At 43.3% G+C, this 17,529-nt stretch overlaps 1 protein-coding gene across 23 annotated transcripts in view; it reads left to right on the top strand.

Annotated features, from left to right (window-relative positions):
• Positions 1 to 17,529, top strand: part of Dlgap1 (DLG associated protein 1) — an 874,571-nt gene that overhangs the window by 816,937 nt on the left and 40,105 nt on the right. For all 23 annotated transcript variants that reach the window (XM_029471242.2, XM_021186024.2, XM_085833091.1 and 20 more), the window contains one exon: positions 2,519 to 2,610. In XM_029471242.2, coding sequence (XP_029327102.1) covers positions 2,519 to 2,610 — 92 coding nt within the window. The remainder of the gene's footprint in view (positions 1 to 2,518; positions 2,611 to 17,529) is intronic.

Raw genomic sequence — 17,529 nt, 5'->3', positions numbered from 1 at the left:
TACCATGTTCATGCAGGAGCCTGCCTTGGAACTGGAGTTAAAGGCAGATGTGAGCCACCACGTACTAGAGACTGTACTTTATACTCAGCAAGAGCAGTGAATGTTCCTAACCTCAGCGCTATCTCTCTAGCCCCCCAAAACTTATAGATGTATAATGAGAATACTCCCTGACCAGTTATGATCAATATTCAATTTAGTTCTCTTTTTGAGGGAAATCAATGCACTTAATATCTCTCCACACTGATATTTTGTCAATATTCTAGCAAATATATATTTAACTTAATCCTTATTTTTTCCCTGGTGTTAGCATGTACCTTACAATATTCTCGTGTGTGTGTGCGTGTGTATGCATGTGGGCTTATTTATGCCATGGCTTGCTTGTACAAATCAGAGGACAAACTATAGGAGTTGGTTCTCTTTCCAGCATGTGGGTTCTAGGGATTGAACCCCCATCCATGATCAGGCTTAGGAGCAAGGGTTTATTGATAGAACCACCTCAACAGCCCATTTTTTTTTCTCTCCTTTTTTAGACAGGGTTGGTTTCTCTGTGTATCCCCTGGCTGTCCTAGAACTTATTCTGTAGACCAGGCTGGCCTTGAACTCACAAAGATCTACCTGCGTCTGGCTCCTGAGCGCTGGGATTACTCTGGTGCACCACCACCCTCGGTTTCTGTGGTGCTGGGGATGCAGCCCAGGGCTACTTGAGTGCTAGGCAAGCCACCTGACAGCTGCGGCATATCTCCATTTCCCCTTTTGCATCTTCACTGATAATTTAGAACCTCCAAGAGCACATTTGTTTGTGGCATTCTCCTTAATAGAATACACTCATAAGAAATTACATATAGTTACCCATCAATATGTTTGGTATATACAGACTCAATCAACCACAGCTCCAAAATTATTATTATTATTAGTTTTTCGAGACAGGGTTGCTCTGTGCAGTCCCAGCTGTCCTGGAACTCACTCTGTAGACCAGGCTGGCCTCGAACTCAGAAACCCACCTGCCTCTGCTTCGCAAGTGCTGGGACTAAAAGCATGTGCCACCACCACCCGACCCAAAATTATTTTTAAATGTAATTATTTTAAAATGTACCTCCTTGGGGTAGGAGAGGTCGCTCAGTTAAGAGAACCCGTTCGTCTTCCAGAGGAACTGAGTTTGGTTCCCAGCACTCACAGCTGTCTCAAACACAAGCTGCAGTGGATGGTAATCTCCTGGTTCCACAAGTAGCCCCGTACATGTGGCATGTACACACAGAATCACATAAACAAATATGAGCCAGGCAGTGGTAGTGCCTTTAATCCCAGCACTTGGGAGGCAGGGGCAGGCAGATTTCTGAGTTCGAGGCCAGCCTGATCTACAGAGTGAGTTCCAGGACAGCCAGAGCTACACAGAGAAACCCTGTCTCGAAAAAAAAAAATAAAAGTATGAATCTTTAGAAAAGTGCATCTGACTGGGTGCGTTGGTATATGCCTTTAATCTCAGAATGCAGGAGGCAGTCTCTGAGTTCGAGGCCAGCCTAGTCTACAGAACAAGTTCCAGGACATCCAAGGCTACATGGTGAAATCCTGTCTTAAAAACCCAAAACTAAAACCAAAAAAAAAAAGAAAAGTGTGTCTGTATTGAACTTGTACAGTTTTAGTTCACTATTTTCTTAACTGTACAGTACTCAACTCTGCATATTGTATAAATACTATTAATTGGAAATGCTCTAGAGGCGGTCATGTACAAGGGAGGATGGATGTAGTAACAGGTAGGCACAATGCCATCTCATGTAAGAAGTTGAGCTTTCTTGAATGTGGAGATCTATGGTGATCCGAGAACCCGTTCCTGTGGAGACCGAGGAACAACTATGCTTATAAATCTGTGGAGGAATCACAGACATTTGTCATCTTTGGAAGTAAATAAAACTGTGTTTTATTAAAGCCAGCAGAGTCAGGGGCTAGAGAGATGTCTCGGTGGTTAGGGCACTTAACTTCTGCTTTGAGAGAGGACCAAGGTTCAGCACCAGCATAGTGGCCCACAACTGCCTGGAACTCCAGCTTCAGGGGATCTGTTGCCCTCTTCTGGCCCCGCCAGGTATTTGCACACATGTGGTGTGCATATATATATATATATACACACACGCTCAGGTAAACACACATACACATTAAAACATTTCCTAGGAAATATTAGATGAATCCGAGAAGAATGTAGTAATCGCAGCTGGGTGAGGTGGAGCATGCCTTTAATCCCAGCACTCGGGAGGCAGAGGCAGGCGGATTTCTTAGTTCGAGGCCAGCCTGGTCTACAAAGTGAGTTCCAGGACAGTCAGGGCTATACAGAGAAACCCTGTCTCGAGAAAAAACAACAACAAAAAATAATAAAAAGAATGTAGTAATCGCTGCTATCAGATGCACAAATGTGGATCAAAGAGGTTGTAAGTCACCAAACAGTCCCATCATATCCCAGAGGTGAAAGCCTGTCTGCTTCTCCCGTGAGACAATGGAAACAACTCTGTTTCCTTGATGATTCCTTCAGGTGGACGATGCCGAAGAGCCGGAGAAAATGGCAGAGAGTAAGACGTCCAATAAGTTCCAGTCCGTGGGAGTGCAAGTAGAAGAAGATAAGTGGTAAGTCCGAGGTGGAGGCTGGAGGCGGCAGCACTTCCTGTCTGGGCGGTAGGAGGGTGGCACAGTATCTTCCCGTGTAAATACGTGGCATGGCAGCTGCACTCATCTGTGGCTCTGCTCCCGTCTGAGTGGCAAAGGGCCGTACAGTATTCATCCTGTGACAAGCCTGCAAGCTCACTGGCCTTGCCACTATGCTTGGGAGTGTTTAGAAACATCAGTCAATGCTAGGTGTTCCCCCAGCCCCACCCCTACCATCCCCCACTCCCTGCCCTGTGCTCAAATCCTGGAGAGCCAAATACCTTTTGAGCCAACAGTAGCTGAACTGTCCTACCCTTCACACAAACCCTGGATGCAAAAGGGGAACTGCCAAGGAACTTCATGAGAAACTTTGTAGCCATTTTTATCTTTAACTTCATTGGCAGTACTAATAGTATTGTTTTGTTGCTGTCAAGACAAGAATGCTATACTAAGTAGGCTGGCTGACCTAGAACTTTAAACCAAGCTGGCCTCAGACTGCCTCTCCCTGCCCAGTACTGGGCTAAAGGTGTGCACTACCATGCCCAACTTGTGTTATTTTTTTAAATTGTGCGTGTCTGTGTGTGTGTATGTGCTTGGGAGTACACATGCACACACATACAATAAGTAAATGTTAAAAGGTTTTTAAGTGGGGCTGGTGAGATGGCTCAGTGGGTAAGAGCACCAACTGCTCTTTTGAAGGTCATGAGTTCAAATCCCAGCAACCATATGGTGGCTCACAACCATCTGTAACAAGGTCTGACTCTCATTTCTGGAATGTCTGAAGACAGCTATAGTGTACTTATAGATAAAAATTTTTAAGTACACAGGGCCCATTTTTACACTGATGTTTAAAGTGAACTTACTGCAGAATCTTAGTACCCAGGAGCAGGAAATTTAGAACTCCATAATATCCCAGAATCCCAGTGCTGTAACAGATATCTGGTGGCAATATTTTTCATTTTATGAATGAGATTCTATAATCCTATGGACTCCCGATATCCTGATTATAGATTCAACAAAATGAGGGAGGGTCTCTGTGAGCCTGAGGTTAGTCTGGTCTACAGAACTAGTTCCAGGTGTGTGCGCATCTCTCTCTCTCTCTCTCACTCACACACACACACACCATTAAAAAAAAATCAATCTTTAACAACAGAGCTATATGCCTTATTTCACCCCATGTATCTAACCCCTGCCTAGTGCTAGCCTAAGGGACCCTGGCCAGATCCCTGCACGTCTGTGTGCTTGGCTTCCTTAGCATAAAGGGGGTTTTCCAGGATTTCCTGCATTTCAGGACCTGGGAAGTCACCACTGTACCCTTCTAATAGATACAAATCTGAACAAGCCAAAAAAAGCATGTCCCACATCTATTAATGAAGTGAAGTCATGACCCTGCCCCCTGCTCCCCACCACACACACTCCAGACTAAAGAACACAAGACAGAACCCAGATACAAACTATCAGGACCGTGGAAGGGAAGACAAGCCCACACTGTCCCCAAATCTCTGGCACCTCAGACAAAACTGTCCAGCGGGAGCTTAGAGTGCCATACTTGATAAATGTTACTGCAGGAACTCTCCTGGTCCTGTACTGTGATCAGCAAAGGAAAGGGAACCATTTAAAAAAAAAAAAAAGATTTATTTATTTCATGTATATGAGTACACTGTTGCTCTCTTCAGACACACCAGAAGAGGGCGTCAGATCTCATTACAGATGATTGTGAGCCACCATGTGGTTGCTGGGAATTGAACTCAGGTTCTCCGGAAGAGCAGTCAATGCCCCTAACTGCTAAGGCATCTCTCTAGCCCCCTGAATCATTTTAAAACTAGGCCCAAACTCAGCAGAAACAGTATCATGTGCATCCTGCCATTTCATCCTGCCTGGGGAAGAAATATTCTCCTCTTCCCTCCTCAATTTTCAAGTGTGGGGGAAAGGATATGCCCAGCTCCCTACCTTACCCCACCCCGCTTAGCCATCTCATCCCAAGTAAGAGAGAGAAATAACTTGAGGAATCCCCATAAAATTACAGTCCAGGAGACAGGGTCACCAAGAGGATAAGACAATCCAAGGGATGTGGGAGCAAACCTCTGCATAATTACTGGCAAGGAAGATGCTTTGTCACTTCTGCCAGTATAGTAAGTACCTGCCATGTAGAGAAACTGTAAGAATTAAAGTTGTAAGAAAGCAGAGCTGAGCTGGGCGTGGTGGCGCACGCCTTTAATCCCAGCACTCGGGAGGCAGAGGCAGGCGGATTTCTGAGTTCGAGGCCAGCCTGGTCTACAAAGTGAGTTCCAGGACAGCCAGGGCTATACAGAGAAACCCTGTCTCGAAAAACCAAAAAAAAAAAAAAAAAAGAAAGAAAGCAGAGCTGGCGAGAAGGCTCTGTGCCTAAAGGCACTCACATGAGGACATATTGGAAAGAAACAGCTGACTCCAAATGTTGTCCTCTGACCTCCACACATGGACTACAGGATACACACATGTGTGTGTGCAGACACTAAGTAAGTGCAATGAAAAAACATTTAAAGCCATGTTAGGTGGGTGGTGCCACATACCTTTAATCCCAGCATTAAAGGGCAGAGGCAGGAGGATCTCTGTGAGCCTGAGGTTAGCCTGGTCTACAGAACTAGTTCCAGGATAGGGCTACACAGAGAAACCCTGTCTGTTATGAAACACAATATGGAGAGGGGAAGGGGGAACCTTTGGAAGGCCCATGCCAAGGAGTGCCCCTGTAATGAAGCCATGCAACAGACCTGGTGTGTATATAAGAGGTTCACTGGGGGACGGGAGAGGAATAAGGGCCTGGGAAGGGATAGAGACAGATAAGTGGACATGTAGACAGATGGGAGCAGAGTCATGAAGGCAGGGGTGGGGAGGCAGAGAGAAAAAGTGGAGGTGCCTGCCGAGAACACATAGATGGGACACTGGGGACAGACAAAGCTGTGGAATGGCTGGCGGCTCCTTTTCTCTGGAGCACTCACCAGTCACTAGCACTGTCAGATCGTGAAGTAAGCAGTCACTAGGTCCCTGAGGGCAGGCCAGGAGAATGCATGGATACCAACACCATCTTGAAAAACAAACAGGGGGCTGGTGAGATGGCTCAGTGGGTAAGAGTACCCGACTGCTCTTCCAAAGGTCCGGAGTTCAAATCCCAGCAACCACATGGTGACTCACAACCATCCGTAATGAGATCTGATGCCCTCTTCTGGAGTGTCTGAAGACAGCTACAGTGTACTTACATATAATAAATAAATCCTTAAAAAAAAAAAAAAAGCAAAGAAAAACAAATTTAAAAAAAAGAAAGAAAGAAATATTATAACCTGTTCTTTGAAAACAAGAAAAAAGGGCTGGAGAGATGGCTCCATAGGACGCAGGCAGGTTGAATTGCCAGCACCCACATGGCAGCTTACAGCTGTCTGTGACCAGTTAGTTCCAGATGGACTAATACTGATCTGATGGTCCTCTCTGGCCTTCATGAGTTCCAGGGACACATGTGGTACACAGACATCCATGTAGGCAGAGCACCCAAACACAGAAAATAATAATTTACAAAGAGATCATCTCAGTCTCACACTTTTATGCAAAAGCATCCCTACAGTCAAATAATCTGTTGACACTTGTCCCTCTCTAAGAATGCTGGGTATGGAAGGGCCATGGATGCCCTGATAGAAGAAGGCATTTGCCACACAAACCTGATTATCTGAGCTCAGTGCCTGAAACCAACCTAAAGGTGAAAAGTTGGGCTCATCTGACCAACAAGCCTGCACACATACATACATATGCACACATATATACCATTAGTAATTTTTTTCCTCTGAGGGGACACATTGCTACAGCATGATTTTCTAGACTCCTCTCCCCCACTTACTTACTTAGTGAGGAAGACACCATGAAAGGGGTCTGTAACTCGAGTGAGTGGGTGGGACACCGGACAGAGTAACCGCTCTGTATTTGAACTATTAAATTTTGGGGCTTTTTAGTTGCCACTGTTAAATGGAGGTGAAGATAAAGGCTGAAGGAGTCGATTTGTATTGTCTTAGGTCAGCTCACCTTGGAGCAGGCGTGGTATTTCAAATTCTCTCTACTCGGAGCTGTATTGTAAATGGTACATAAACTTTTGTGCATTTTCCTGTATGGAATGCTAGTGTGCACAATAAACCCACACCTTTGGGTTTTTTTGTTTTGTTTTTAATACTAAGAAGCAATAAAAAAAAAAAAAGACAATGTGAACAAAAAAGGAATTTTCAGAATAGGAAAAATATGAATGCCAGGTATTTGAAAAACTATATGACCATGGTCAACACTTTAATATACTTGAGAAATTTGAGAAATGTTTTACATGTTAATGAGGTGAGTCTGGTTTTTTTTTTGTTTGTTTTGTTTTTTGTTTTTGAATAGTGAATAAAAATGCAGTCCCTCCCTGGCTGTGAGGCTAGGGACCCCAATGTAGTAGATTTATTATTTGTTGTAATAGATGTATTATAGATGTATTATTTGTCCTGAACCTTTGAGCCTGCTTCTAGCACAGCCTATGCCAAGGAAACAGGGACAGGTGAGCATCTCAGCCATTGACCAAACTAGCTAGAGTAACACTTCCAGGTGAAACCCCGCCCTGGGGCTGGGAGGAGAGTGAATAAAGGATGCCTTTGAGGATCTTAAAAAAAAAGATCTTTAGTTGCATCTGTATGGGGATTTGCACAGTAAGTGCCCACAGAGACCACAGCCATCGGATCTCCTAGAGCTGGGGTTACAGGACATCGTGAACTATCTAACTTGGGTACTGGGAACTGGACTCAGCTTATAATGGGAGAACATTATAAGCGTTCAACTGCTGAGCTTCCATAATACTTTTTTTGAAAAGTATTTAAAATGCTGGCATGGCTGGTCAGTGATGCACGCCTTCAATCCCATCACTTGGGAGGTGGAGACAGATGGATCTCTGGGTTCAAGGCCAGCCTGGTCTACAGAGTGAGTTCCAGGACTACACAGAGAGACCCTTCTCAAGATAGATAGATAGATAGATAGATAGATAGATAGACAGACAGACAAACAAATGCTGGGCATGATAATTCCAGCACTCTAGAAATGAAATGAGTGGATCTCTGTGAATTGAGGCCAGCCAAGGCTATGTACTGAGACCCTGTCGTAAATAAACAAATTAATCTCCTAAGAAGAGCTGACAGTAATTTTAGGGCTTAACCTTCTAGAATGTCCCTCCACAGGTCACTTTGTAGTTCACCTTTCTGTGAATAAATAAGCATATCTATAAAATATCTATAAATGCCTGTTTCTGAAAGAAAACACATCGTCAGATATAGAGGGCTTGCTTTCATCTTCTGTCTCTTATAATTCTTTTTTATGATCCTGCCGGTGGCGGTTCACTTAGATACCATATCACAAAGCAGCACTGGGCAGTTGAAATTCCTTCCTGATGACTGGGGGACCCCCCCCCAATTATCTAGTGTTAATTAGGAGCCAGCTGTTTTCACACTGAATACCAGATAACAATCCGGGCTTCCTTACCCAAACAGACTGGACTAAGAAACCCCAACCTCACAGAAAGCGAGAATAGAAAGAAAACAGAGCCCGAAGAGAGAGATGAATATGTAAGAAGCCAGGAGACTCCCAGGCTTTAGAATGGTCCCAGTTTAGGTAAACAACAAGCCTGAAAAACCTACCTGACTGGTTCTTTAACTGAGCAGGAGACTTCACAGAGTTCTGAATTAAAATAAATCAGTTCCTAAGTTATTTGTAAAGAAGCACAGAAGCAAGATGTGTTGGGCAGCCCTCTGCTTCAAGAAGAGGCATAGACTCCGAACAGCACAGAGTTTGTGGGCAGCTAGGACATCCTCGGAATGTCATGGGTAGCAGATATACCGTGTCCCCTTTCCTGGGCAGGCTCACAGTAGGGCGCATGCACAAAGGAATGCTTTAAAGGCCCAGAGTTTTGCAAGGAGGCGGTTCTCTTCAACTTAACTCATTACCTTTGTCAAACACATCCCCCAGTTCCTACTCTGTTCCACAGGCCAGCTAGTAACACTGATCCACAGGGTACATACATATTTGCCAACCTGAAGGGTGGATTCTTAGCAAAGCAGCTCACACCCACAGTGCCTCCTCTGCATCCCTGGGTGCAAGCCCTCCTTCATCTGCTCCATCCTCTCTATGCCTTTTGACTGCTCCCAGGAATCCCTATGAAGTCTTCTAGGCTTTCAAGCTGATAATTAACAACTCTAGGAAAGTAATCCTTTCTGTTGACTAAGGTGAGAAAGCCTGAAGCTCCCAGGGGGCTCCCCTTTCCCTAAGTGACATTGTATTAGCTCAGTGACTCTAAACTGCCCTTTGTTACATGAGCCCACTGGTAATTCTGACCCCAGCAAGAGACACAAAAAGGGAGGTGATTACTGTCTACATGATAAAAGGACTATGCAGATTTACTCAGAGGCAGAGATATAGTGACAAGGTAACAATGTATAACCCTTAAGATTCAGAGTCAATGGGAAAACAAAGCCACCTGTGTCCGAGTGTGCCTGTATCTCTTCTCTTTACAATGTTGTTTTTTAAATAAGGATTGTGTACTACTGAATAATTCAATTAATGCTAAGAAAAGTAAGGGCTGGAGAGATGGCTCAGTCGGAAAGAGTACTGGCTGCTCTGGCACTTGACCTCAGTTTGATTCCCAGCACCCACATCACGATTCACAACTGCTGTAATTACAGTCCCAGGGGATCTGACACCCTCTTCTGGTTTCTGAAGACATCAGGAACATATGTAGTACACAAACATACATGCAGACAAGTCAGCCATACACATAAAATAGTAAAATTTTTTTTAAAAATCACCACAGAAGTTTTCTCTTTGTTATTAAATACCCATGCCAGATAGCTTAGCACTGGCTGCTGAGCCTGAAGACCTGAGTTTGATCCTTGGGACCTTAAATTGTCCTCTGACACACACACACACACACCCCTCAACACACACACATACAAAAAAAAAAAAAAAAGTAAATGTTTTAAAAAATTTTAAAACAACAACTTGCTAGCTTTAATGATTGCAGCACTCCAGAGACATAGGCAAGAGGATCTCTGTGAGTTTGAGGGAGGCCAGCCTGGTTTACATAGTGAGTCCAAAGATAGCCAGGAGTTAACAGACTGTGACTCAAAAACAGGGAAAAGAAAACGTTTTCTGTGTTTAGTTGAGGAAGCATTGTTATTAACTTTTTTTTCCCTTCTACTGTGTCATCTTGGTGGATGTACAGTGGTATCTATCTCATTAGCGCTTTGGTTTGAATTTCTCTAACAATATTGAGTTATGTTTCCTGTGTCTCCTGGGCAATTGTATAGCTCTTCAGAGAGTGTTTATTCACGTCATTTGCCTTTTTATAGAAATTGGACTTTTTGCTCTTTGGTTATTCAATATTTTAAGAATTCTTTGTATATTCTGTACACCAGATCTTTATCAGATTTAAAAATTATTTCCCTACATTCTATGAGCTGGCTTCCCACTCTCTGTATAGGGTGTTTTGAGGTAACGAAGTTTTAAATTGTGAAAAAGTCCAGCTCATCCCTTTGTTACTTATATTTTTAGTATCCCACTTTAAAAGTTATTACCAAGGGGCTAGAGAAATGGCTTGGAGGTTAAGAACACTGGCTGCGGGCTGGAGAGATGGCTCAGTGGTTAAGAGCACCAACTGCTCGTCTGAAGGTCCAGAGTTCAAATCCCAGCAACCACATGGGGGCTCACAACCATCCGTAATGAGATCTGATGCCCTCTTCTGGTGCGTCTGAAGACAGCTACAGTGTACTTAGATATAATAATAAATAAATCTTAAAAATAAAATAAAATAAAATAAAGAACACTGGCTGCTCTTCCAGAGAATCCTGGTTCAATTCCTAGCACCCACATAGCAGCTTATAACCATTTATAATGGTAGTCCCAGGGGATCTAACACCCTTTTCTGACTTCCCTTGGCTTCAGATATAAATATGGTGCACAGACATACATGCAGAGACATACATGCAGACAGAGCACTCATACACATAAAAATAAATTAATTAGGCCGGGCATGGTAGCACACGCCTTTAATCCCAGCACTTGGGAGGCAGAGGCAGGAGGATTTCTGAGTTCGAAGCCAGCCTGGTCTACAGAGTGAGTTCCAGGACAGCCAGGGCTGCACAGAGAAACCAAAATAAATAAATAAAATTAATTACTTTTTTCTTTTTTTGAGACAAGTTTTTTGGTGTAGCCTTGGCTATCCTGGAACTCACTTTGTAGACCAGGCTGGCCACAAACTCACAGAGAGAGATCCACCTCTCTCTGCCTCCAAATGCTGAGATTAAAGGCATGTGCCATCATTGCCTGGCTAATTAATTATTTAAAAAAGAAATCACTACCAAACCCAAGGTCAATATTTGTCTGTGTATATTCTTCCAAAATTATCACAGCCTTAGGGTTAGATCTAAATTTTACCTTTGATTCATTTTGAACTATTTTTTTAAATGTGAAATAAGGTTAAAAAAAATACAAAATTATTCTTTCTCATGCGGCTGTTCAGTTAGCTGACATTCACTGACTTATTAATTCAGGAATTTATTTACTTACTGGAGGTGAGCAGAGAGTGACCTCATTGGTGCAGAGCACTTGCTGTTCTTGCAGAGGGCTCCAGCACCCAGATGGCAGCATTACCCGTGACTCCAGATCCAGGAGATCTGACATCCTCTTCCAGTGGCACAAATGTGGTGCATATACATGCATGCCAGCACACACATATATACAGAGAATAAAAATAAATTAATCTTTTTAAGTAAATAAATAAATTTGTTTGTTCTTTGGGGGGGGGGGAGGACAAGGTCTCCCTCTGTATGTAGTCCTGAAACTCATTCTGTAGACCAGGGTAGCCTTGAATTCACAGACCCACCTGGTCCTGTCTCCTAATTGCATATACCACCACACCGTTTGATTTTTCTGTTATGTTAGCTTGACCTTGTATTTCAGTTTTATCATCCTGTGTCTTTCCCACATAGTATTGGATTTGGCTGACATTTTTCTATATTTATTTTTAATCTATATTCATGATGGATAGGGTTCTGAGGTTTTTTTTGGGGGGGTTGTTTGCTTGTTTGTTTTTGGAAAGGTCTTTGTGTCTTTGGTATCTGAATAATGTATGACATCACTGAGTTAGAAAATAGTTTTTCTGTTTTGGTTTTCTGTGTAAGAGTCTGTGTAAAATGAACATGTTTCACTATGTTTTCTTGAAGTCAAGTGTTGTATCAAGCATTTAATCTCAGTGGGTTTTCTTTTTTACCCCAGATAAAAGACATAAAACTTTTATATTTATAATAACCCATTAAAGTACTAGAGCTGGGCAGAGATCAACCCTCTAAGCTATTATATCTACTTCCCACAACCCCGAACTATGACTTGACATGTCCCACCTGGGCTGCTCTTAACTTCTGTTGGACAGCCCTCATGGCCATGTTTTCATGACATGCTTTCAAGACCCCATGGCATCTTCTCCTCTCTCCACCTTCTCTTCTCGTTGCTCCTTATGGTCCTCCTCAGACCCCAAGCCCAGGAACTGAAACCTCACCTACCTCTCTGCCCAGCTGTAGGCTGTCCTTCCTTTTTCAGCCAGTAGTTTTAAATCAAGGAGCAAGGCTACATAGTATCACTTTGTGAATGTGAGGATTTCCACTTCCCTGGGAGCAACCAGACTTTGGGGCCAGTATTTATTTAGCATTAGAATACATAGCAACAGACCAAACCTCAACAGTCAAGATTATGTAATTTACATATTTTATTACTGTTATTTTGAGAGAGAGTCTCATTATGTAACCTTGGCTGCCCTGCTCTATAAACCATGCTAATCTTGAATATAGACCACGCTAATCTTGAACTTAAAGCAATCCTTTTGCTCAATTACTTGAATATTGGGATTTCAGATGGAGACTACCATGCTTGTTCTCTCTCTCTCTCTCTCTCTCTCTCTCTCTCTCTCTGTGTGTGTGTGTGTGTGTGTGTGTGTGTGTGTGTGTGTATCCTCTGGCACATGAGTAAAACCTGTACAATTTACAAATCAGGTTACATGCTTTCAACGTATAATGTCCTTAGGAAAGCACAGAAAAGCGGGATGAAATCACAGCAGAACCCAAGAGGACAGAGAGAACTAAATCCTATAGTTCCAGGTCTGAAGCATGCTGATGTGAGGGAAGCCCCAGAAGGCCTGAGCAGCCCCGCCTCTGTGGCCTGTTCATTCACAGGCCACATGGCCTCTCTCTGCGACCATGGCTACATTGGGCTTAGAGTACCTGGGTAACTAACTGTACATGGTAAAAGAACTCCTTAAGAAATCATGGCCCTGCGCAAACAGGGTATAATAGAGGCCCCCTCTTCTCAAGGGAAAAACTTCACAAATGACTGCTGTCTTAGTTAGGGTTTTACTGCTGTGAACAGACACCATGACCAAGGCAACTCTTTTTTTTTTTTTTAAAGATTTATTTATTTATTATATGTAAGTACACTGTAGCTGTCTTCGGACACTCCAGAAGAGGGCGCCAGATCTCATTACAGATGGTTGTGAGCCACCATGTGGTTGCTGGGATTTGAACTCTGGACCTTCGGAAGAGCAGTCGGGTGCTCTTACCCACTGAGCCATCTCACCAGCCCCCGCAAGGCAACTCTTATAAGGTCAACATTTAATTGGGGCTGACTTACTGCTTCAGAGGTTCAGTCCATGATCATTAAGGTTCTACATCTTCATCTGAAGGCTGCTAGCAGAATACTGGCTTCCAGGCAGCTGGCATGAGGATCTTAAAGTCACACCCACAGTGACACATCTACTCCAACGAGGCCACACATACTCCAATAGGGCCACGCCTTCTAATAGTACTACTCCCTAGGCCAAGCGTCTACAACTACTTTTCTTTCTACTCTTTTTTTTTAAGAGATTTATTTATTTATTTTACATATATGGGTACACTGTAGCTGAACAGATGGTTGTGAGCCTTCATGTGGTTGTTGAGAATCGAATTTTTAGAACCTCTGCTCGCTCTCCTCAACCCCGCTCTCTCCACTTGCTCTATCCCTGCTCTGCTCACTCCGCCCCAAAGATTTATTTATTATTATAAATAAGTACACTGTAGCTGCTGACTTCAGACACACCAGAAGAGGGCATCAGACTCATTACTGGTAGTTGTGAGCCACTAAGTGGTTGCTGGGATTTGAACTCAGGACCTTCAGAAGAGCAGTCAGTGCTCTTACCCACTGAGCCATCTTGCTAGCCCTTTTTTTCTACTCATGAATCTGCCATGAATGAGGTCTAGTAAGTTCCTGAAATGTCCCCCCAAACATCTTTCTTGCTGTCCCAGTGCAAAAACATGTGGCATCTCTTTAATGACCCTAGACTCTTCAGGAACCATGGACTTTTAGTTTTTGTTGAGACAGGATCTTACTCTGTAGTCATAAACTTGTGACTAATGAGAGACCTTGAACTTGTGAGAGTCATCCTGCCTCCTAAGTACTGGGATCACAGCATGAGCCTCTGGAGCTACCTCAAAGGTTTAGAAAAAGGACAAGATGTAGGCAAGCTCTTTGCCAGAGTATACCATGAATCGCTTCTACTCTCTTTCCCAATGGAATCTTCATTCCCATCTGAAACATCACAACATAACCTTTTTTTTTTTTAAGATTTATTTATTATTATATCTAAGTACACTGTAGCTGTCTTCAGATGCACCAGATCTCATTACGGATGGTTGTAAGCCACCATGTGGTTGCTGGGATTTGAACTCAGGACCTTTGGAAGAGCAGTCGGTGCTCTTAACCACTGAGCCATCTCTCAGCCCCACAACATAATCTTAACTTCACATTTCTGTCAACACTCCGGTCTTCTGAATTTTTAACAGAATTGCCAGTTTGACTCTACTCCTGGTAATCTCTAGGCTGCAAATCCACACTCTTTCAAATTCCTCCTTCAAACTAGTTAGTTTCAAAGGTTTAAGAACTGGGGCTGACGAGATGGCTCAGCATTTAAGAGCACTGACTGCTCTTCTGAAGGTCCTGAGTTCAAATCCCAGCAACCACATGGTGGCTCACAACCATCCAAAATGAGATCTGATGCCCTCTTCTGGCGTGTCTGAAGACAGCTACAGTGTACTTACATATAACAATAAGTAAATCCAAAAAAAAAAAAAGTTTAAGAACTACATGGCCAAAAAAACACAAAAAACAAAAAACTACATGGTCAGATTTTAGTCATAGCAGTAACCCCACTTCTGAAACCAATTTTCTGTATGACTTAAGTCTGCTTGCTTATTTATGTTGCTTTGATCAGCATATCTCAGAGACTGGCTTCAAGTAGCAAAGATTTGTCTTGTGGTTTCAGGAGAATCAGTTCATGGCTGCTTGGTCCCATGTACCTGGGCAGAGCATCACTAGACTGGAAATCCGTGATACAGTTCTTCAACTGAGGCTGACAAGAATCAGAGGAATAAGGAATAGCAATTACCTTCAGTAGTGTGCCCCAGGGACCAAGCTCCCCGGCCAAGGCCATGCTTCCCAGAGTTTTTCTCACTGCCCAAGTACTTCCTCCAGCACTTGTGCTATTCAGACCATGAGCCTTGTTTCACAGTGAATGCTGTGTGAATTTAGACCTCTGAGCACTCAACTGAAGGGAAAGTCAGAATCTTTTCCTATATGTTGGTGGAAAGAGAATTGATACAGAGATACTTTGACTCGCCAAAAACAAACAAACAAACAAACAAAAAACTCCTCTGCTCTGTTTCACTTGCCACTTAGAGAGTCCCTGCCCCTTCTCCTACAGCAGCCCTCCCATTGTGCTTGGTATTTAGACCTTAAGAGTTTGCTGACGGGCTGGTGAGATGGCTCAGTGGGTAAGAGCACCCGACTGCTCTTCCGAAGGTCCAGAGTTCAAATCCCAGCAACCACATGGTGGCTCACAACCATCCCTAACGAGATCTGGCGCCCTCTTCTGGAGTGTCTGAAGACAGCTACAGTGTACTTACATAAAATAAATAAATAAATCTAAAAAAAAAAAAAAAAAGAGTTTGCTGACTATAAACAAACATACAAAAAGATATCTTGACATTAAAAACTTACAGGAATCAGTTGGTTCTCTCCACTGTATGGTTCCCAGGGATCCAACTTAGGTCATCAAGTGAGCCACCTCACCAGCCCCAAGACCCTATTTTTCAGAAGAAAAGAAAGAGCTCACAGCAGGCTCATAACTGGACCGAACAAGCTCTAGAGAAGCCACACCACCGTTCTCTTTGACCACAATGACAGCCACTATAAAAGATCCCTTCTTTGATCACAAGTGACTTCATATTTACACAGGTGTAAATATTTGAGCTCTTAGTGATCTCAACTAAAGGAGATACTAAAACAAAAAGTAAAAAGCAAGAGAGAGGCCTGAGAAACTGAGAGTCCCAAGAAACAGCCACTTTAAGTCTAAGGCTACAATCCATGCTTTGCCCTCCTAGAAATTCTGGATTCAACACACTCCTTACCATCTCCTTAAACAACCAAACAACCAAACAACCAGTACCCAGCACCCACCCTTCTCGGATCTCTTTCCTTTGCTTAACAATGATGTAACCTAATCAGATAGTTCCTAACCTAGCACCTGAGTTTTAAAGGCCTGACCTTCACAGGTTTCAAATTTCAAAAGCCTGAAGTCCAGCCTAAATCCAAGCTGACCTCAAATGTATGGCCCTTAATTCTACAGAGTGCCCCCCTGGCCCACCCCTTCTTTTTCCTTTTCCCCTCCTCTCTGCCTCTCTTCCTTTCTTCTCCCCCTTCTATTTTCTCTCTTTCCATTTCTTCCTCTTTGCATGTATAGTTTGTTTTTTAAAGATCATTTAGTTTTCAGAAAGCAAAGAGACGATGACTTTCACTTAACCAAAGCTGTGCTAAAATATGTCAGTGAGACTGAAGCACTAGCACAGCAGTTAAGACCATGAGCTCTTGTAGAGGGCCTAGGTTGGTCTCCTGCACCCACTTTTCACTTGGAAGCTCTGACTGGAAAGAGTACATTTTTCGGGGAGGCTTGACCTCAGTCGCCTGCCCCTTTCTTTTGTACTTTATTTTGTATAATGAGTTATGTTGGGTCTTTATCAGAAATGGTGCCAGCTCACAAATCACCAAGACTGCTGTGGCAGAGGGGAATACATTTTCAGATCCCACAAGAACTTTGTTTTTTGTTTTTTTTTTTTTTTTTTTTTTTTTAAATATTTATTTATTTATTATATGTAAGTACACTGTAGCTGTCTTCAGACACACCAGAAAAGGGCACCAGATCTTGTTATGGATGGTTGTGAGCCACCATGTGGTTGCTGGGATTTGAACTCAGGACCTTTAGAAGAGCAGTCAGTGCTCTTAACCGCTGAGCCATCTCACCAGCCCCCCACAAGAACTTTGACAGGAGCTTGGTGGGAAAGCCCCTAAGAAGAAAGAATGGCCTAAGAGTCACATTCTCAACTTGGATTAAAACTCTGGATTCAAACTCTCCAGCCTTCACACACACACACACACACACACACACACACACACACACACCACACCGAAGATGGCGATGCTTAGCTGTTGCTCCTTTGTGTCGTTTCCCCCAACCCCCATTCCACACAAGAACCTGTAAGAGCATTTGTAACCTGTTACATACAGAAACATGGTGGCGATGCTTAGCTGTTGCTCCTTTGTGTCGTTTCCCCCAACCCCCATTCCACGCAAGAACCTGTAAGAGCATTTGTAACCTGTTACATACAGAAATATCGTGGCAACACTGAAGAAAGTCTTTTCATCAGAGACACCCACTTGTTTCACAGGCACAAGGGTCCCATCCCTGCCTGCTAGTCAGCAGCTTGTCACTCAGTCTTCAGAACACACAGG

This window comes from Mus caroli, unplaced genomic scaffold, assembly GCF_978045245.1.
Source record: "Mus caroli unplaced genomic scaffold, Mus_caroli_1 scaffold_18, whole genome shotgun sequence".
Classification (NCBI taxonomy): Eukaryota; Metazoa; Chordata; class Mammalia; order Rodentia; family Muridae; genus Mus; species Mus caroli.
This window is presented reverse-complemented; position numbering and strand designations above follow the sequence as displayed.